Source organism: Oryzias latipes, chromosome 5 (genome assembly GCF_053564925.1).
Source record: "Oryzias latipes strain Hd-rR chromosome 5, Olatipes_Hd-rR_3.1".
Classification (NCBI taxonomy): domain Eukaryota; kingdom Metazoa; phylum Chordata; class Actinopteri; order Beloniformes; family Adrianichthyidae; genus Oryzias; species Oryzias latipes.
The window spans coordinates 19,814,081-19,835,869 of NC_136241.1; the positions used below are offsets into that span (position 1 = coordinate 19,814,081).

The following is a 21,789-nucleotide window of genomic DNA, read 5'->3' on the forward strand; positions in this document are numbered from 1 at the left end:
CAGTTTGAGCAGTTTCCCAATTTTATAGCTGATAAAGGACTGCATGGTGTGGTTAGCACTCAGAAAGCATTGGTTCAAATCCCATTTGAGACCTGTGTGGCTCTGCACACTGGTGAATCGAGGACGTGGAATATTTGACTTATCCCCTGTGCTATCCTAGGCACTTTAAAATTGGGAGTTGGATCATCTAGACCCACTAGACAGTGCGCTTCTTCAATCGTTCAATGATTTGTGATCTTCACTGGTGTCCATGGAGTACATGAAATCTTTTTACCTTTATCCACCTTTGTCATGGTAGGGAGAACACATCAATGTAAGGGTGGGGTCATCTAAGATAACACAAGGGTTAACTGAAATAATCAGATGGAATCAAATTCAATTTTTTTAGGATACAGATTTGACACTAAACCTGTTCAAATTATTTTGAGATACACTGAGATTGAGAAAATTGAAGTTAAAATTAAAAAAAACCTTTAAGACCAATTCAGTTAGAAGACGGGACTGTATCAAAACACAGAACGTACAGCGTATACATTTGAAATGGGCGGTTTTTATTCAAAGCTTCAGTTTTTTGTCACAAATAATTGCATTGGTGAGCAGAGTAAATGTAACAAATTGACTTAGAACATGTCCAAACTGAACCACAATAACCATTTGATCACATGTAAGCGCCACAACTCCAATGAAAAGTAAAAGTGAGGTTTTTGATTTTTATTTACAGTTTAAATGACACTTTAATTTGCACTGAGCTCAAGGCACAACAGCGTTTCTTTATCAAACCTGCTCTACAATGACCAAAACAGAAAATGAAACTCCTTCACTCACTGATAAATGAAAAATACTGTACAAGAGAGAGGGGGGGGGGGGGGGGGGGGTCAAGTCACTTCAGCCTTTACTCTGCAGCTTTTTTCTTTTTCTTTTTTCCAGAAACTGGCATCTCTGGAGTTTCAGTGGCTGGCTCTCCATCCACTTTCTCGGTTTTCAGTTTCTTTTTCTTCTTTGGAAACTCTTCCTGCTCTGTGGCATTGTCTTCAGGTTCCTCCATTTTGACTTCCACTCCATCTGCATCTGATTTTCTTTTCTTTTTCTTCTTTGGAGGATCTGCTTGCTCCGTGCCATTACCTTCAGGTTGCTCTGCCACAGCTTCCACTGCCTCCGATTTCCTTTTCTTTTTCTTCTTGGCTGGACTCTCCTCTGCACCGTTCTCTGCCTCTGCAGCTTCAGCCTGAGATAAAAGAAAAGCCCATCAGGCTCTAAATGTCTCAAATAGAAGAATGGGATTTGAATGTACGACTCTCTTCAGTGATCAAGCCCACTGATGGGACCAGCCAATGGTTCGGAGTCACGTTGATATTGCATGTCGTACACTGAGAAAAGACCATCTGAGGATCGAGTCTCAAATCAAAACATGCTCACTCGAGCTGAAACCAAAACTTTACCTCTGCATCACTGTTGGCTTCTCCATTCGCTTCTAGTTTTTTCAGCTTCTTCTCCCGTTTCAGGCGTTTCTTTTCCTTCTTTTCCAGTTTGCGTTTTAACTCAGCTGCAACATCCGAAGCCTGCAAGAACACCGAGGTGTGACCAAGACTAGCAGGGAAAACTTATGGCCTTTGGAATCTGTCTGTGCTGCATCAGGCTCATTAAATCAGTTTTCACCCTCACTGTGACATCAGGGAAAGACCTTTCATCATTTACAACACCAAACCGTTTCTCTTCAAACCTTCAGCCGAGCTCACCTCTTTCACAGCTTCCTTCATGACGTCCACATTTTTCCGAGGCACATCACCGGTCTCATAGAAGGACAGACGCTCCTCCACTTGCTCACGCAGCTTGTCTCCAAAAACACTTGTGGGTAATTCTGTGAATCAAGTAGAAACTCGCAGCCTTAAACAAAATCTAATGGAAACAGCAAATCATGCATTTTTCAAAGTTGTGGTTTTGCTCAGAAAATAAGTTTTTCAACATCAACCTGAAAGGATGAATGCTGTTGACGAAAAATATGAGCATCACTGCAATGACACCGGCGCGAACAACAGTAACCAACCAATCAATGGCACTCACCAGAGAAACAGTCGATGCGGGATGCGATAGTACATTTATTCGCCAGGTATCTGGAGATGCGGCCTTTGTTTTTGGCCGCTGCTCGTCCAATAAAGGTGGAGTGGAAGATGAGGCCATATTTGGGGGTGTTACCGCGGGTCTTCAGGGCTCTGGGAAAACAATATCCCTTTCACATGGCGAAAGCCAGGTCCAGCATTGCATGCTGGGATTGAGTAAAAACCCAATTATCTTAGCAAACATGTCAGAGGCTTCTGTGGAACCCGGCGTCAAACCGCTCTCTTAGACACAATCATAAAACCACATCAAAGCTTTCTGATATTCTACCTCGGTGTTGTGAGTGGTTGCTCAGACTGTGGGGGTGCATTTGGGAGAGGGGGATCACCCCAGAGAAGACATCAATTTCTGGTCTTCTCCAGTCACCCCGCTCTGCTCCTGCCCAGCCCTGCCATCACTGCACCCACTTTTGTCCCCAGCAGGGCGGGGGCGTCCCAGTACCTGAACAGGGCCTTTTCCGCTCCCAAGATCTGAACGGTTGATGCTGGGTACTTGGCCAAGTTGGTCAAACTTCCAGCATGAGAGATCAGTCTAGCTCCAACCTAAAACGCAAGAAAACTATGAGTCGGAACAAAATTCTGAAACTCTGAGCTTAGGAAAATGTGCAGAGGACCATCAGCACCGATGTAGTTCTCATCACACGGATTCAGGGGATTGACAGATTTTGGCAAAACATCATTGGTCCAAGAAACAGACAGAGACACAAGCGTTTCCTCACCACTTCTCCAATCAAGGCTGCCAAGTTTGGAGCGACCTGCGACATCTTAGAGCGCAGATACTCCTGCAGCCCCTGGCGATACGCAGCCAGGGACACAACACGGTTGGAAAACCTCTCAATGTTGATCAGGTCAATTGGAGAGATGTCCATTCCTGAAAGGGAAAAGACGATAGCTATGAACAAAGAAAAGGACCAGTTTGTATTTTGAGCTGCACTGTGGGATTGTTTCTCCCGACAGGATCCGCAGTGAGGAGGACACGCCTTCACTACAGGTTTATGAGAGATATCATCTACCCCCCTGTGTTAGGCACCCAGGACGATTATCGGTCCAGGGTGGGCATAAAAGGGGCTTATAAGATCAACGCTACAGTAGGGTACTGGCTTAAATTCTGACCCATAGAGGAGCGAGACGCCTCCAGAATGGCCTGAGCTTTGGCACTGTCCATCACCACCTCCTCCAGGCTCTCCAGCTTCTCCTCTGTGAGCTCCTTCCTGTTGCCAATGAGCTGGGCCAGGCGGCAGTACATTGAGTTCTCTGAAACGATCTTGATCAGCTCCGGGAAGTGGTAGCCATACCATTCCCTGGAGTGCACAAGGAAACAAACTATGAATATCCTGTGTGATATAACCCTTCAAAACTAAAATGCACACGTTAGGGAAAAACCAGACAGGGAAATGTATCCCCCCAAACAGTGTGGCGTTACGAGATGTCAGCAAGTACCGCGCAAATGTTAGGAGAAGGCTGATGTACCTCCTGTTTCTATACAGACAACACTCTGAGGTGCACTGTCTGTGGTAAGCATTAGGAGGACACTTTATCTTTCAAACTTTTATAGAATTTAATTCAGTTTTACCCTGGAACCAAAACAAAAACATCCTAAACAACCAGCTTACCGCACACGCATGGAGAAAGTGTTGATGTCTTTATCCAGCTGATCCAACAAAGCAATGGACTGGATGATCATGTTGTCAGCCCGATTCACGTTAAACTTGACCTTCGCTCTGGAGTAGCTGTGACCCAGACCAAGCTGTGCCTTGGAGGCGGCGAGAGAGGTCAGACCCTTCACCAGAGAGTGGAAGTGAAGGCGAATACCTGCAAAGTGAAAGCAAACAGGAGGGTTTGTGGGCGCAAAAGGAAACTGCCACAAAACCGGAAACATCTGGGGGCTGTTCAGATTTTCAGTATAAACCATCACAAATGTCAGGATCAAAAGTGCATCACAACAGACCACCCCTTTTTATATTAACATTCACAGTAATAAAGTAATAACTGAGTTCACGTCTGTATTCAAACAAAGACATAACGCACCTCTAGTTATCTCAGCCACCACTCCACCGGTTTGTATGGAGATGTTCAGTTCTTCTTGCAGCGCAGCTCCGATCTTGGCATCAGAAACCCCTAAAGACGGCTTCTTCTTTCCAGATAGAGCAAGGTTTGTCTCCAGAAACAGCTTCAGATCAGCATGAACGACGCCTGCATTGGAAAAAACATCGCAACCTTTAGCAAAAACACAACCCGTAATCCAACCATGCAGCCAGCAAACACTTCTTATGCACCAGGAAATAGTCTTAATCACTAAAAGATGCATGAATAAACTCAACTTTTCCCCAGATGTTCAGCAGTAACATAAAAATATCATCACATTTTATCAGTGGATTGACAGATTGTAAACCATCATTACAGCTGAGAATCTTAAAAAACAAACCCATTCAGTAAATAAATACGACTTGCCTTCAGAAATTGCGTTGATGTTCTCCAGGGCGGCCTGGGCGGACTTGAAGGGGAAAAAAGCAGCCAAGCTCACCATGCTGTTGAACTTCCCGATGCTCAGCACGCTCTCCTCCACCTGCGACGGACACACAGACACCGTTCACCGCTCTGATCCACTCCCGACAACACACCAGACCGGGACACGCAGGAGAACAGGCTCACCTGGGGGAGAAGCATGCCGATCTCCTCCACCTCCTTCACGGCGAACAGCGCGTAGCCCGCCGCGTGCTCGAACAACACGTGCAGCAAAACCTGCGAAAGGTACATTTAAGTAAGTAACAATAAATCCCTTTAAGATTTATCCCAAATGACATTTGTAGTAAAAGTGGTTTTATTGCAAGTTGATTTAGGCAGATATGAATTACTTTAAACTGGAACCACGTGGTGGCTTGTCGAACCCACGTGTTTGACCTGGGCCCAGGCAAACTTGCTATTAAGCTAACTAATGCTAACTGCTTAGCGATTACCCCTTCACGCGGTTTTAAAATCCTTCAAACTCTGTATACATAATATATTTTGACTAACACAGCTGTTCATGTACCTTTTCACCAATTCAGTCTGTGGCTGTTAAAACAACTTTAGACACTCCCGCCTATTCTTTCCGCACAGGCGGCTAGCCGCAAAAAACGGTCGTCATTTTTTCCCTTGACTTTTTAAACGTCATTTGAACAAGTACAAGGGGATTTATCGCCTCTGCGTAGCTTCAAGTTGTTTCTTCAGAATAAAGGTGGCGGTGCACAAGAGTCATTTATCTTACCATGATGGCTAAATCTGCGCAGCGGCACACAACGTGTCTGCTCCGCTGCTTCCACACACGAAAAGAGAGCAGAAAACTTTGACATGACCCACATCTCGCGAGATTATACTGGCTCCTCCCTCTCCGCCTTTCTTTCACAGCTGCTGCGAGCTTGGCTTCACCTCTTGTTCACAATTATGGCACCTCCGAATTTTTTTATTGATCATCAACCAGTGCATTACATCACATTTTTTATTTTTATTGGAGTATTTATTGAATTATTTATTTAAAGCATCAAAATATAGGAATAATACAATAGAAATGACAAAACCTATATATATCTAAATTATTTCAGATTTGAAGTAATACGTTAATTAGAAAGTAAAGAAAAATAACCAAAGATAAAAGAAAATGGTGCCATCTCATTTTCTTGAAAGTGTAATAATCACAAATAAACATCTTTGCAAAAACAGTATACACAAGTCTATTCAGATTCATTCATCTGTATAGAAGTGTCTACTCACATTTAAGTCACACATTTTTTATCAAGAAGCTTTTTCAGTAAAAGTAATCATTGGAAATCATTTTGCATGGGCTTTGGACAGGCTTGGACAAATGTCATATTTTCCTCTGAGTCTTTCCAGTCTAGTATTTTTTATTTAATTTCTTCATTTAGGTATTTTATGGTTAAATTGCTGCTTACTCATTTTTTACACTAAATTGCTGCATGTCTTTTAATCACTAAAAGCACTTTTATTTGCTTTTATCAAAGCTACTTTCAAATCTAACTGTCCTAAGTTGATTAAAAGGTACTTCGCTTAGAAACATATTGTGGACAAAAAAAGGTAAAGAACTATTCTTTTGGACAGAAAGTAACTAAAGATGAAATGTTGCTGCAACAATGGAAAAATTATTTTAAATGTATTTTAATCCGAAAAATGCATTTTTTCTTCTTGAAAGCTTTTCATCAACAGGAGTGTTGAGATTTAATTATTCAAACACAGACCTGACACTCCAAAGAGACTAAATTACTGAAAATATAAAGAAAACACTAATCAGCAAAACATGTTTATTTGCAATAAAATACAATTATAAAACATATAAAAACTGTATAAGGCAGGTTGCATTACTTGCTGAGAAAAAAACTATTAGTTGGTCCAACTTTTACATCAAAAATGTGAATTATATCATGATTCTTTAACAGAAATATGACAAACGTTTAAAAAGCTACAAAGAAAAAATGAGCAAAACCAACAATAATGAATGAAAACAAAAATGGGAAAAAAGGACATCAAAATGGATGTGATTTATCTTTTTCACGTACTTTAAACATTATGAGGAATATCTTTTTATACAGGATAGTTCAAATTCCTCAGATGACTAAAACCAGGATTTCTGTACCGTACAACTGTACAATAAATAAACTGCAAGTGCAAAGTGATGGAAAAATGTAAAAAGGTTTCATGTGTCAACGTGTTAACGTGTTTTTACTACACAGGACTCTCAGAGCTGTGATTACAGACCCGTCACATAGAATTGTTATATTTCAGGCAACACACTCTCACCTCGACAGCAATAAAGCCTAACCACAATGCCATTTTGCTTTCATTCAGGAAACAGTTGAGTGTTGCATTTAATAACAAACCATCAATAAAGCTCTTTAGACGCTCAAAACTCCTGGCAACAAAAACATGAGGAAGATTTAAATGAAAAAGCACAAACTGATTTGCAGTTGTAAATGTCAGCGTGTGTTTGATAATGAGATTTATGACGGATCTTTGTGGACAGATCCCATCCTGCTTTTAACTTCCAAGCCTGAATGGAAGGCGCAACTCTGTGACATCCAGATTATGTTTTTCAAATTCAAGTGTTTCTCCCAAGTTGGATTTTATAAAATATTTGTTCAATAGGTAAATGACTCAAAATTATTGCTATTTACCTTTCCTAAGGAGAAAAATAATGACCTCCATGCACGCAGCTAGAGAAACTTATCGCCCTAACAAAAGGCCAGATTCCAAAGTAATGTCTGTGTTTCCAGGAGCTTGTTGAAGAGTCCTTGGAGGAGCCTGTTGAGGAGCGGATGTGAGCGAGGGCATTTACTGAGCCCCGGGCTGTGAAAAGGCTTCATATAAAGGACTGAGCAGGATGAGCTGACAGTCAGACTGGTGGAGCCCTGCTCATCTTACAGACGACTTCCCCAACTGACTAAAGCCGACACAGCACGTAGGTAAGATATTGCTCCCTTAGCTCCTCTTGCTGTTGGCAGAGACCCTTCATTCTTTTCTCTTATTCCTCCTTCAAAGTCCTATCTTCCTCTTCTGTGCAAGGCTGTCTCTGTTGCAAGCAGTCCACTTCAGCCTCTTGTGTCTTTTAACTGTAGAAAAAGTTTGTTGTTTTGGCCCATGGAAATCCCAAAGGTTTGCCCTTTCTCCTTTCCTATCTCCTACCAACTAGTCAACATCTACCTTGCATAGTAGCAGGATCCCTCAAGTCAGATTTTCTTTCCCCGTGTGTCAAAAGTTGACTTAATTTCCTAAACTTTACAAGCTTATGTTATAAAGTTTGAAACAAAACTTTCCATCTGCATCAAAGACATAAATGATTTAAAAAAAGAGATAGAGGTTTTGGTTTGTTTGCTTCTAACAAGCCGTTTGTTTTTGCACATTCCTGTTAAAGCGTTCAGGTGAGAGCAGAATGAGCATCCGTGGAGCAGTGGGCGTTTGTGTGGTGCTGGTGAGCCTGATGGCCTTCCTGGTTGAGAGGTCACAGGGTCACATCACATTCTTCAGCCCCAAGGAGCTTTTGCACATGAGGGTGAGTACAGTGTGGAGTAGCAGGGCAAAATCCACCAATTATTGACAGCAGAAAAATCAATTAGCAGCTCCTCTGATAACTCATTTTGAGTAGAAATGTCACTTTTTAAGGTATCAGAAGCAAATGTATTTTCTTGTAAAAATATTTTATAGGACTCTGATTTTATTTTGAATAAAAAACAAGGCTAAAATAAAAAAATAACTTTCTCTGTTATTATGAAGAGGATTAAAAATGTTCTACAACCTTTAACAGGACAAAGGTGGAACTGAAAAAAATAACAGAACATTCCAGTACTTAAATGGACAAAGTAAAACAAAAAAAAAGTGAAAAATATGTAAATAACATGGAAAAACAACTGTGCAGTCTATTACAAATATATTATTTGAATGTTTGAATACAAATCAAATCAAATGAAACTTGATTTGATCACTTATTTCACTTTTCTTACTGATGTAAATCAAAGTGCTTTAATAAAAATATTTTCCAATTTAAAAAACAAAATGCTATACAAAGACCTTCACACACACACAAAAAATATAGAACACACATAACCCCCCCCCCACACACACACACACATACACTCACATATAACATAATAAAGTATCAAATGACTCTATAATACGGTGCAAATTACAAATATCTAAGAAAATAATATATTTTGGTAGCATGTAAAGATGAAAGCCTCCAAAAACAATTAGAGCCCTGGGCCTAAATAATTCTACATTCCCAAACACAAAGATAAAGATGTTAAACCAGGAAGAAAAAAAAATAAAAAAATTTCCCCTTCAGTCATTACACGATGACAAATATTTCTACTATGGAAGGGGAGCATTCCATCATCCCCAATGTCTTGGCTCTATGTGACTATATCTTTTTTTTTTAAATATAAAAATATAATTATCCTTAAAAGGCTCAAAAGAACTAGTTTATAAACTGACGGAACCCCTTACTTAATTACTTCAAAACGCTACCAGCAGATATTAAATAATCACATTAAGGAGGGGAAGGAAGAGAAAAAAAGCACATCAACTACTCCCTTTAAGAGGGAGCCAGTTTAGCTCGTGCTGGTTTGCGGTACCTTCCGTTAGTGAAACCAGGGTTCGAATCCGGGCTGCTCCCTATTCCCTTCTCTGCTTCTGTGCCGGTCCCAAGCCCAGATTAATTGAGAGGGTTGCGTCAGGAAGGGCATTTGGCGTTGAACATTGCCAAGTTAACCATGCGACTCATCCTCGAAAGAGAGGTTGTTTTATTACTATTTACATATACTTATGACCATTATTTTTGCTACCAGTATTAGTTGTATGACCAAGCTTTAGGGGGCTTGGAAGAATGTAAACATGTTGAAGAAACAAATAGCCAAATAAATTGTAATAACTAGTAAAGAATTAAATGTAATATTTTTCCCTTCAGCTTTAAAAACAGTTTTGCATTTAACTTAAGTGTATTTATCTTGCAACTGATATTGTTTTTTTTTCTATTTTAGTAAAAAAAAAAAAAGAAAGAAAAGGGTAAAAACAATTGGCTCTTTATTTTTAATAAATAAATAGAGCCTGATAACAGTTGATGAAACAATGATTTTTGTTTTGCTGAAACTAAAAAACATTTATTGTCACCTCCTCCAGTTCCACAGCCTTTTTAAAAAAAAAAACACTTTACGACAAGAAAAGACAGTTTACTAAATGAGTAACACATACCGGTAATTTTCAGTTGGTTCATTCATCTCCCTGTTTTAGACATCAAGTGTAAATGAAGATACTCAGTGACCCAGACAGAAAACTAAACTTTCCAAGCGTTTGGTAAATTTGTCTGCAGGTCCAGATCAGCCTGTTAAATCTATTAAGAAAAGATTCATCTTTATGGAGATCTTAATTCATAGAAAAAAAAATCAATCTAGTGATATCTGCTTGCATGAGTGCAGTTTTCGTTGCTGATGCATCTCCTCTGTGCATCTCAGCTGCAGGAGCAACAAGAGAAGAAAGACATGAAACCTCGATCAGAGGAGTTTGATGAAGTCATCCTCGAGCAGGTTCCTCAGAGGGACGCGAATACTGTGAGAGCAGACCTCCTTAAGCTTGATGGATTTCATGCACCTTCCATGACAAACCACTTCTCAACCTCTGCTTTGTTTTGTTTGGTTCCAGGATAAAACACTGGAGTTGGGGGTCCGCTTTTCACCCAGACAGCTGACCTATGTGGCTCCGGTGATCAAAGAAATCATTCATGAGATAGTGGAGGAGCATCAAAAAGGTACAGTATGTGTTTGTGACAAAACAAACCAAAAAGTGAGTTTTGTTGGACAACTCATTTGATGACTGTAACCGCCTGTGTCTTTGCAGCCAAATAGCGAGGCAGATGGTGTGAACGCTGTTTAAGGGAGAAAAATAAAACCCATGAAGGCTGAAATATGTTTTATTAAATCTGATAATAAAGAGAGTTGATTCTATCAAATGCTTGAGGTTTTGTTCTGATTCCAGAGAGACTGCAGGAAGAGACTGCACTTTGCCCAGTAATAAAAAAAAAAAAAGAAGTACTTCTTGAGGCACTCTGACATGGTGCCTTCTATGCACACCACATTGATACTGAAACCAATGCAAAATATGAAGGTTTTAGTGTATGTCTTTGGTTTTCAAGCAAGAAATGCAGCAGATGGCAACATCTATTAGTTAAAAATATTTCTATGAAAGTACAGAAAATGAAAAATATATATACTCAAAACTATATATACTCAGAGATCTTCTGCTGGGTTTGGACAGTCGCTCACATTGACCGAGGTCCCGGTCCCTGAAAACGACAGGACTTCGACCTGTTTTCTGTTATCAAGCCAGTGGAGATTGTCGCTTCACAGCTTTGAAGTCAGTCTCTCACACACCTCAAAATCCTTGACCGCCAAGGCTGGGTCTCGGGCTAAAGGAGCAGGAAGGACAAGCGAGCAGTCGCTGTCAAAATACTTTCCTGTCACTCCCTCCAGTTCCTCGGACACAGCACAGTAGATCGGGGCGACTGCTCCTTCCTCTGACGACTGGACAAAGCAAATGAAAACACAAAAGATGCTGAAAAAAAAACACATATAAGAAAAGCCACAGAAAAAAACAGGAAAACACAATGAGACAAAAAGAACAAAACACATGAATCCATGATGAGCATATAGTAAACAATAATGACAGTGACATTGAAACATCCTTTACAGACAACAAGCCAGGAGGGAGAGATCAACAAGTACAGCAGTCAACTTGGTCTGTTTGAGTTTCTGCTTGAACAACAATAAGTTTAAGGGAATTTTGTGTTAGGAGTCTATTTGATATAAAGGACAACAGTTGATGCATGGAAGTAGTAAAACAGCTGTGCTTTTTAAGATAAATAAACAAAAGATTAGTTGTTTATGAATTTATAGAGGTTTTTTTTGGAGGATTTTTACTGTTGGTGTTGCACACAATGAGGAAAATGTCCAACCTCAAATAACAAATAACTCATCTCAGTGATGAGTTATTTGTTTTAGATTTTAATGTTTTAATAAGACCTAAAAATGATAATCACAATAACAGGTTTTAAAAATTCAAATCCCTGATACAAAGACACACACAGGACCTCACACACCAAACTTGTTGCTAAACAACGATGCCAGGAGTCCAGCTCTGAAAATTTGACAAAAAAGCAAAGAAAACAGAATGATGAGAGGGAGGGTCTGCCATGACGTTTTCAGACTTTACTTGTGCATGGTTTTTGAGGGAGCGGGCAAACCATTTGATGAGGGGCCAGAGCGAATCCATGCAACGGCTCAGGTTTTGACTGAAGACTCCAGATTGGTATTGGCAATGAGGCAGCTAGGGGAGACTTTGGATTACGTCTGGTAGGTTCAGAGAGGTTTAAGGCGTGCTGAGTAACTAAGACAGGAGGGTTAGCCATGTCCCAGTACAAATCACCCAAAAGGACAAACTGTGGAGATATACAAGTTCACTGAGCAATATTAGGGTGCAGGCAGGGGCAGAGAGAGGCACACCCCCATCCTTAGTGACTTGACCCTGGCGAAAGACTTTATAACTAAAGTTTCAAAATGAAAGAAGGTAAATTGATTATTTTAATCAGGGGTCCTGTTGGCCTTCAACTTGAATTTTCAAAGAAAGTATAAATATTTACACAAATTCCATAATCTTGATTACAAAAGAGAGCATGAAAACACTAGCTACACAGCAAAAACTCTTACCCCATTGGCAATTTATCTATAAACGAGCAAAAACAATCTACCAATGGGGTTGTGATGGCAGCACACGCTGCCACACCAGCAACAAAATGGCGTTAACCTCTCCCCAGCACTGCACACTTTCTTTTTAATTTTGCTTCAGATTCTTTATTCTTAAATAAATACACTTATTTCTTTGAGTATTTCTTTATTTGCTTTGCTTCCGTTGGTTATTATTCATTTTGTTCTAATTTTGTACTACTTTTGTTGTTTTTTTTCTTTTCCACTAAGAGACCAAGTTTTGTTTTATTCTTGTCTGTGCAGTCTTTGTTAAATGTTGTTAATTCCCCCCCATATTTCTTAGGTGGTCTGATCAGCACTACATATGTTGCCCTGTTGTTCTGTTACGTGGTCTGTTCAGTTGGTTGAGTTAAAGTTAAGTTTGTTGCCGGAGTTAATTATGTTTCTGTTGACCTCTTTTAAGGGTCCAGTTTGTAAATTATTTAAATTTTTGGAAAAAAATTAAACTTTCATTTTTGATAAATTGTCTATTGTCCTCTTTGGCCGCTCGATCCCTCACAGGGGTAAAACAAGGTCTTTTGAAAAATTCTTAAGGAAAACATTCTAGTTGCTAAAACATGTTTTCTCAAACTAAGCTTATTTTACTACTTAATAAAATTATTTTTATTTTTCAAGACAGTAAATAAGACAGTTTTTCTTGAAACAGGGGTCTTTTTACTTAAGATTCAGTTTTTGCAGTGTAGTTGTATTACTGCTCACAACATTAACATATTATGAGAATAATCCCACAAAAAATATTTTTTTCACTTTCAGGAATATCAGAGGCTTTGACTCCTGAAAATGCAAAATCTTAAGACATGTACTAATCAGTAAGGCTTCAAAAGAAGTGGACATTGTTCTGTTCTGCACAATATCAGATGTCCCTGGTGTGAAAACACACCATGAAGTCAAAAACAACATGTTTTCTGCTACTCATGCTCAGTTTTTTCCTGTCAGTTAAACAGTGTTAAATTTGTGTTTGCTTTCATAAAGGAAGCTCCAGGTTGTGTATGCAAAAGTAGATTATTTATATATATAAAAAAAAAACTAAACCTCCTTTCTTGTATACCCTCTGGCTATGGTAAATTGCTCTCGAATCACAAAAAAACACATTCATGTTTTTTGTTTTTGTTCACTAGGATACAGTTATCTCCAATCTTCTTCCTTGTTATCTTCAGTGAGGGTAATATTACAGCCCATCATAACATGTTGCAACGATCACCTCCTGACCTTGAATTTTCCAGATACCCTCCTGTCCTTTAAAAGCACTTTGAGCCTCAGCAAACACTGAAGTTATGTGTAATGCTATTCTTCATTAAAGGAACACAATAAACAGAAACAGAAACCAGTGAATGATTTCTGTTCCAAAAAAAAAAAAAATAAGATTGGGACCATAACGTTTTTTTTCCGATTGTCCCTGCAGAGTGGTGTCAGTCATATTTTCTAACAAATCTGAAGAAGACGACCTTCTGCAGCACTCAGCTGCAGAAGGTCGTCTTGGGTTGCTCACTTCACGGTTCATTTCTGACATCCCCTGTTGTATTGAGGTTGGCCTTAGGTTTGCAGCTTGGTTTAGTGGAACACAAGCTTCAAGTTGCCTGATTGCAGCATTCATTCAGATTAGTTAGACGTGGTCTGCTGACTCTTGGAGCTGACTCATCTGGAAACGGTGCTCAAAAGTGCTTCTTATCAAGGCACCTGATGGAAAGCACCTGAGCACCAGAAACTGAAAAGAGTCAATAGCAACAATGTGTAATTATCCACAAACTCTGCTCTGCTGCACATCGCACAAGTGTATGTTGCTTACAAATGTGACACCATTTGAAAAAGTAACAAACAAGCTTTCCAACTGTTTAAGAATTAATTAGTGTCAAGAAGAACAATTGATACAAAAATGAAGCAACTTACCAAAAAATATACTGTTTTGAGCCAAGACATAAACATCTGCAAAGTCAGTGTGCTTTCAGCATTGGCCATACATACAAGTCAGAGAGCACTGGAGGGTAAACATTCTTAGATTCTAACATGTCAGATCTGTCCAAAGGAACACATGTCTCTATTTTAGTGCGTCTGTTAGAAAGCAGCTCCAGTCTTCCACAGAAGATGATGCAGATTTGGATCCTGTTTTCTTCTCTTAAAAGCTTTGATTTTGCAGCAGCTCAGCCAGATTCTTGAGAAAGATTCAAACACAGCAGAAAGATGTCATCTTTTTGGATCTTAATTGTTGTGATGTACTTACTTTGAAAAAGAAGAAGCCAATGGCGTTGAAAAGGTAGCGTATCCAAAGTGGATAGTGTCTCATCACTTCAGTCATGACAACACCAGGATGGACAGAGTTGGCGGTGACTCCTGAAAGCACACAGTAGAAGATGTCCTGTATAACAGTTCCCGTGATGGCAGAGGTTACCACTGTTTATCTGCATAATTTCTTCCTAAGCATCATTCATAACAGGCATGTGAAAAACACAACCGTGTCCTATAATAGAAGAACCTAAGATGTTAGCTATTGATACAGACACTGTGAACTTTATTGAACTATCATTTAGAATAGTTTTTGGGGAAGGTTTCAGTACAAACTTGAATCCTTCTTCAGTTAATGTTTGTTTAACTGCTCTGAAGCATATCTCGTGCCTAAACTGAGATCCAAGTCATGTCATGTGAGCCCTTCGTTTCACTTGAAGCTCAGCTGATGTCCCATTAATAAACCTGGGAAAGTTTTATTCAAAGTGTTGTGAATCAGATAAAAGTTAAAACTGAATTCTAAAATTAACAAGGAGCCAGAGTTGAACTGAGTCCAAGAATGATGTGTGCTCATCAGGATGTCCCAGTTAACAGTTGTTCTGCTGTATTCTGAAATAACTGGAGATGATTGAGTGATTGTCACATTAATCTATCCAAGACTTGATCAGGGTGTGAATGGCTGTTTCAAGAACATTGTGTCCAAGATCACAACACAGGTTTTTTTTTATTTGACCAAAAACAGCATAATCATGATTAAAAGACCACTGGGAACGCTTTAAAAATAGATCAAAAGACTATTGGAGTGGGACTTTAAAACTTGTGACATGACAAAAGTGTCAAAATAAACAGTGGACAAAAAACAACTTTCCAAAATAAAATCTATAACATCTCTTTATTGGGACAGCGTTTGAACATAAATGGCGACCTAATTATCTTTGACACTGTGTTGTGCTTTTTTCTCACCTGTCCCCTGTAGCCTGCGAGCCAGCTCATTGGTACAGATAATATTGTGAAGTTTAGTATTGTTGTAGACTTGATCCATGAAATAAACTAGGTTTTCCCCTCGGAAGTGGGAGAAATCCACTTTTCCCTTTTTGTGGTTCAAAGAGCTGACGGTGACGATACGCGATGGAGTCGAGCGCTTCAGCAGGTCTGGAGAGGAAAAAGCAACATTAACATATATGAGAAATGCAATCTGGAACTTGCTAAAGAAGAGTTACACAACCATAATGTTGTGCTCTGTTTAAAGCATTTTTTTTTTTTTTTTTTTACCGAGCAGCAAGTTGGTAAGAAGAAATGGTCCCAAATGATTGGTGGCAAAAGAAGCCTCGAACCCATCTTTGGTGATCTGCCTGGGCAAACCTAATTACAGATGACATACAACACATTAAATAGAGAAGCAAATGCAACGACAAAAAAAAAAAAAAAAAAAAAAAAAAGATCAACCACTTCATCCCCTGGGAGCATTCCAGAAACGTTAGCTCAACTAAGAAACTTCCAGCTTGTACACTCCAAACAGCTGAATTACTGCAGTCTCAGGAGCAACAATGAGGAACAGTGCAGCTGTCTTTTTACACACAAACAGCTTGGGATTGTAGAAACTGTCCTCTGTTATTCAATATTAGATTCATTGGGTGTCAGAGGATGCAGCATTTCTCCACTACTACTGCATCTTTTTTTTTTTTTTTTATACAATCCAGCTTACCTTAAACGACTCTGAAAAGTTACCGTCATCATTTTGAATCAGATTTATGTCTTTGAAACACCTGAAGTTTTCATATTTTTTCAAAATAGCACTTTAGGTTGAAACTTCACAGTCTTTATTTAGGTTTCAAGCTTCTTTCTTGTGGCATCAGCTGTGTTTTGGAGGCAGAAACCCTCTTTAACCTGACAAGCACATTAAATGTTGAGAAAGGTTTTCAAAGACACGGTAGCTATAAGTGAAGGCTGCAGGAGGTCATCTACTGCACATCTTTTTTTGCTCCTTTTACTCTGTATATATAAATTAGTCAATACGAGTAACATGCTGGTTAACCTCTTTATAGCAGATCTTTATGTGTTGCATGGAAAGATAGTGTTTTTATTTAAATTGTTGTAAACATACTCAAATAATATACAGCTAGTGGCTGATGACTTTTTGGTTTATAAATTATACTTTGAGGTAATAACAAACATTTTGATTCTGCATGAGAAGCTTGCTAAATAAAAACCCATTTTTGTTTATAGTTTTTGTACAGATCACATTGGATAAAGGTTTATAAAGTAAAAAAATAAGTTCTGAGGAGAACATTTCTATGTAAGTTTCATGTAGAAAAATTCTGTTCACCAAATAAAAACTGTCAGAAAACCAGCAAAAAAGTGAAATTACTGGCTGCCTCTTCCAATGTGCACACTTTTGTTTTTCAAATAAAAATCAGCGTACACAAGAGATGGAAACTAAGACTTGAGTTGCACATGAATCTTTCCTGCAGAGATTTGACTAAAGACTTGACCTGCCTGCTTCATCGGAGAGAGGACTCATTACAGAGCCACATATTTGCACCATGCCAAGATTTTTTTGTTCTGTTGTTTATAATTTTTATATATTACTGGGTTGCTTTTTTGTACTTTTTTCAATAGCAACTTTGCTATTTTATTGCTGCCTTTATTTAAAAAATATGTTTGTGGTGCCATTATACTTATATTTTTGTTACTTTTTGTTTTGCTTTTTGCACTAATTACCTTTTTCCTCTTCTTATTATTGTTGTATTTTGCCACTATTAATATGCATGTTCTATATTTGATGCATGTTCACTCCAGATTGTTGTAATTAGTTCATTTATATTTTTATTTGCCAAAAGTCTTTGTACTGAGATTTATTATACAAATAAATAACAAAAAATTCTGCATCCCAAAATTATTCTATAATCAAACAGTTTAAGAAAAAGGTATAAGTATCTGTATTGATATCAGCGACACTAGCCCGGTAATAACTATTGGATTGATCCTCAAATCCCTAGTATCACCCACCCCTATCTCCATCAGAAAAATGCCATAAAAACATGTTAAAAACACTATTTTCATTGGAATGGGTCAAAAAGAATTATTTTAGTGATACGTTTTAGGTCCTAAAACTCAACTTGAACTTTCAGCTAAAAACTTAAGAAAGGACATCAACTTAAATGCAAAGACTTCAGACTTGACTTTAACCTGCATAAAAAGCCTTATGAGGCAATTTAAACCAGCATACCTTACTAGATGATCCTGCGTTGAAGAATCACTTTCAAGATAAAAGTCCTATTGTTATCCTTTTAAATGCTGCAATCACAAATTTGTTTGCCTCTGTCTCAAACCAGATGTTTCACAGTTTATGTCTCTTTCTATCCTTAAAGACAGCTGACCACCCACAGTGAGTAGTGATCAAGTCATGTAAAAAGTTGTGGGATACAACCATCTGAGCGGAAAATGAATTAGATTATGTTGTTTTCGCTGTCGCTAAAAACATGCTCAGTATGGCAAATGCCCATAAATTGGCTTTTACTATCACTTAGGTTCCATAAAATGCAGTTACAAAAGTATTTCCCTATATGTTGTACTGGTTCAGGATGATTCTAATCCAAAAATCTCACTTGATTCTGTCTGTGTGGTGCCCTAAGAGGGCCTGTGAATTTGTACTACGTAAACAATGTCAACAATTTTATATAATTTGTTCTCTAATTTTACTCTAAAGCCCTTGATAAAAAAAAAAAGCTCCAGCTTTGAAGCTCTGCGCACAGATGTTTGCACTCGATGCCACTCTCTCAACCTCATTTGTGAACACTTTGTTTTTATCCGCAGTTCTCAATCAGGGGATCAAAGCTGTTAGCAACTCTGTTTAATTATCTCATAAAAAGTCAATCGCAAAGCCAGGCTTTTCTTTTTTATAGTTGAGACTTCTTCAAACTGCTTCCATATGTTTAAAAAACGATGAATAGCTGTAAACCCTGAGTTCAGTTTGTGGAGGTGCTGTTATTTCCTGGATTTTCCAAAACAGATGAAGCTTTGCCACTTTTGGATTTGAAGTCTACACTAAAGGTTAAACGTTTGATGCATACCATTGACAAACTGATTTAGCATTTTTTTGTTGCTGTCAATACATTTTTGTTTTCAGGTTTAAAACAAAAATGGACAAAAGTCTCTATTTAAGGCAGTATCACCTGATACCGCTGCATTGTTTACAAGGATATGCAGCGCTTTCTCCTCCTCAAGTATCTTCTTTGCAAATTCCCTGACAGAGTCCATGGAGGAAACATCCAGCAGACGCAGATGGACGTTTGTGTTTCCTGTAATCTTCCGGATTTCATTGACTGCCGCTGACCCTCGGGACTCGCTTCGACATGCCAGGATTACTCGGGCCCCACGACGGGCAAAGTCCAGGGCAATGAACTTCCCGATGCCTACCAGAGACATAAGGAGACAAAAAAAAAAACTGTTAACTCATCTAGGCGGCATTTTAAAACTGTATTACTTTAAAAGACAGCAATCCTTTTCTTAGGTTTTTTGGAAAATTTAACAAGAGAACCTGAATTCAGAAAAGGCAAAAACTCAGTTTCATCCTGGTATGAAAAGCATTTAGCAGAATAAATAGACTTTTGACCTTTGTGACGGCGCAAATCTTTACAGTAATTTCTAATCACATACTTTCACTGCAATGGCAGAGGCAGGAATTTGATAGAATAAACTTAAAATAAACCCCATCAGGCTTAGGGGATTAAAGAAGTGAGATCATCAGGCCTTCAGTGAAAAGGAACTGATGCTGTAAGGTTACAGAGCAGTCTTTGATTAGGCTAACTAGAAGATTTTATTTTTCTGGAATCATGAAAGGAAAAGTTTGTTCTGAAAACATACTGCTTTAAAAACGGTAGACAATCATGAAGCGATCAACCAAGATGATATCAAACCTAAGGGCGGTGCTCAAGAACAAGTAAAATTAAATTTAAAAAAAAAAAACAGAAAATATTTACCCTGCTTCATCATAGCTGTTCAATTCAATTCAATTCATTTCTATTTTATTTGTATAACCCAAATTCACAGCAACAGTCGTCTCAATGGGCTTTGTACCGGTAATTGTAAGGTAAACATACAATGAAAAAGGATCACAAATGCATAGAATTCAATAGGATAATACTAAACTTTAACTAAACAGACTAAACTAAACTGGCATCCCTGCCCTTAGACCCTTCTTCCCAAGTGACATTCAAGACTGGAACTAGGGCACCTATATGTCACAGTCTTATCAGATCTTGAGCTGATTCAGAGGTGTTTTTCTTTTTCCTCATCTCTCTGCAAGTCTGCACGGGGAAATCCGCTTTAATCTCCCAGGGCCTTAATTAGCAAAAAAAACAAAAAGTCTTCCTAACAGACTATATGAAAACAATGCATTGCATTCATGGGGTCCCCTGTTGCATGGACTAAGCATCTAACACATGTTTCCAGGAGCTCCATTTAGGTCCAGCGCTGTGGAAATCTGTGTGGTGATGAAAAACAAACATGAGCTCACATGGCTCCTGCACCCATTTTTTCCATAAAAAATACACTGTATCCTATTAGAAGTGTTTTCAGGAAGAGAGACCAGTGTTTTGCAAGCATACGCAGCCAGGAGTTGTTCGGTTTCGAGCTGGAAGGTACAGAGAACAAAGCGGCAATGACTTTCACACATGATTGAGTCAAACATCTGGATGTGAAAGTCGATTAAAGAACAGGGATTTTGAGCAGGTAAATATGCTGGGCCGCATGCATGAGCTTTTTTTTTTCCAGTCTTATGAAGGTTCACTGTGGAGTATGCAGCCAAGAATCATAAAAAAAATGACAAGTGATTCTATCAATGGAATAGAACCCAGAAAAGGTGGAACAAAGGTGAAGAAAACACAATTTGTTCAGAATAAATGAAGACGTTTCCATAAAGATTTGAAAATGATCTTATTTCTAAATAATTAAATTTAATTGTGTACTTTCCGTCTCTGTCACAGAGCTGTCCTCCAACTCCTTCCCATATTCCAGAGAGCATATACCTTGCACATATGCAGACAGTTTTTCTTGTACTACACTGATTTTTAATTGTTAAGCTATTATTTTATCTTCTGCTTTTGCAAGGGAGTTTGTAGAAGTCAATTTGTCTTACCTTACACATGCTCTGATATCAGGCTGGCTCCTTCCTGTTACTGAAAGCTCTTAGTAACATGTCTGATGTTTTTTCTCAGTGAAAACAGGAGCAGCTTAAATGTCATTCATGCTTATTGTAACAGTGGGGTGATCATATAATCCAATTCTATTCTGGTGTTGATGCTAATATTTAAATAACTGCATAACAAAACATCTTTATTATTCCGTTCTTATCTAATGCTGCCTGTCTGCACGATTTTCCCTTCAGTGTGTAGACTAATGCAACTGTTTGGGTTTAACTGACCTGTCAAAGTTACCGCAGATTCTACATTAATGCTTCATAATACCTTAAAATAAAGTTCTTATTTCAAAACAAAGCAAAAACGGGAACAAACCTTCATCCATCCAGCATCAGTAAATTAATTTGTGGGTCCAGCCGTGCGTCATGACGCGCACAAAGTTTGAAATTAAACGCATTCACATCCAGAACCCTTCCAGCAACTTCTGTAAATCAACATCTGAAGCCCTGGCACGAGACAGGCTGCAGTTACCCTACCTGTATTGGCTCCTGTCACTATTGCAGTCTTTCCAGTGAGCTGCACGGGGCACGCTCGTGGATCCCAGGAGCCTTTGCGCTGAAGGCGCACGACCATTGCCAGCACCGCCGATAAAACGACCCAGATCGGGTGATAAAAGATATCCGTGGGGTCCATTTTCATGTCAGAGTCAAACTTCTGTCAAATGGAAGTAGCGGAGAGCGCAGAGGGAAAGCAGTGCGCCTCATAGGTTCTCGCTTCAAGTAGGCTGGACATTTGGAGGGGGCATGTGCCGAGGGGGCTGTTCTTCATCAAACTGTTTGGTCTTGGCGCGCTGACTGATCTGTGAACTTTTCTGCTGGAGTTTCCATGTGGTTTAAGGGCCAGCTCATATTGAAAGAGAGCAGAACATCTTGTGTCTCAGGAGGATCTCGGGATCAACTCGCACTGCAGGAAAAGGTTTTGCCCATAAATGTAAAATATTAGAATGACGGAGGAATG

At 38.9% G+C, this 21,789-nt stretch overlaps 3 protein-coding genes and 2 non-coding genes across 11 annotated transcripts; 1 reads left to right on the forward strand and 4 right to left on the reverse strand.

Moving 5' to 3' along the window:
- Positions 1-530: 530 nt before the first annotated feature.
- Positions 531-5,493, reverse strand: nop56 (NOP56 ribonucleoprotein homolog). The gene is made up of 12 exons (XM_004068874.5): positions 5,362-5,493; positions 4,767-4,856; positions 4,566-4,680; positions 4,143-4,307; positions 3,728-3,926; positions 3,228-3,415; positions 2,834-2,985; positions 2,557-2,657; positions 2,062-2,210; positions 1,737-1,858; positions 1,440-1,559; positions 531-1,225 (listed from the first exon to the last, which is right to left on the reverse strand). The coding sequence occupies exons 1-12, from the start codon at positions 5,362-5,364 to the stop codon at positions 893-895; spliced, it is 1,737 nt and encodes a 578-aa protein (XP_004068922.1). The 5' UTR covers positions 5,365-5,493; the 3' UTR covers positions 531-892.
- On the reverse strand, positions 1,629-1,696 carry LOC111947484 (small nucleolar RNA SNORD57). The gene has a single exon (XR_002873339.1). It is a non-coding gene; the product is annotated as a small nucleolar RNA SNORD57 (small nucleolar RNA).
- LOC111947489 (small nucleolar RNA SNORA26) lies at positions 3,054-3,174 on the reverse strand. Its single transcript, XR_002873344.1, has one exon. It is a non-coding gene; the product is annotated as a small nucleolar RNA SNORA26 (small nucleolar RNA).
- On the forward strand, positions 4,738-10,602 carry mlnl (motilin-like). 4 transcript variants are annotated; one of them, XM_023955013.2, is made up of 6 exons: positions 4,738-4,875; positions 7,379-7,567; positions 8,017-8,154; positions 10,109-10,204; positions 10,296-10,401; positions 10,491-10,602. In XM_023955013.2, the coding sequence occupies exons 3-6, from the start codon at positions 8,035-8,037 to the stop codon at positions 10,496-10,498; spliced, it is 330 nt and encodes a 109-aa protein (XP_023810781.1). In that variant the 5' UTR covers positions 4,738-4,875; positions 7,379-7,567; positions 8,017-8,034; the 3' UTR covers positions 10,499-10,602. The 4 variants fall into 4 exon arrangements, with proteins under 4 accessions (XP_023810781.1, XP_078803565.1, XP_078803567.1 ...); XM_078947439.1 differs by having other exon boundaries at positions 10,296-10,541; XM_078947441.1 differs by having other exon boundaries at positions 10,115-10,204; positions 10,296-10,541.
- On the reverse strand, positions 10,546-21,574 carry zgc:64106 (retinol dehydrogenase 11). 4 transcript variants are annotated; one of them, XM_023955011.2, is made up of 6 exons: positions 21,309-21,574; positions 18,808-19,047; positions 15,905-15,994; positions 15,596-15,784; positions 14,631-14,740; positions 10,546-11,173 (listed from the first exon to the last, which is right to left on the reverse strand). In XM_023955011.2, exons 1-6 carry the CDS (start codon positions 21,469-21,471, stop codon positions 10,994-10,996), a joined length of 972 nt encoding a protein of 323 aa, XP_023810779.1. In that variant the 5' UTR covers positions 21,472-21,574; the 3' UTR covers positions 10,546-10,993. The 4 variants fall into 4 exon arrangements, with proteins under 4 accessions (XP_023810779.1, XP_078803561.1, XP_023810780.1 ...); XM_078947435.1 differs by having other exon boundaries at positions 10,546-11,204; XM_023955012.2 differs by lacking the exon at positions 21,309-21,574 and adding an exon at positions 21,148-21,258.
- Between the last annotated feature and the right edge of the window lie 215 nt (positions 21,575-21,789).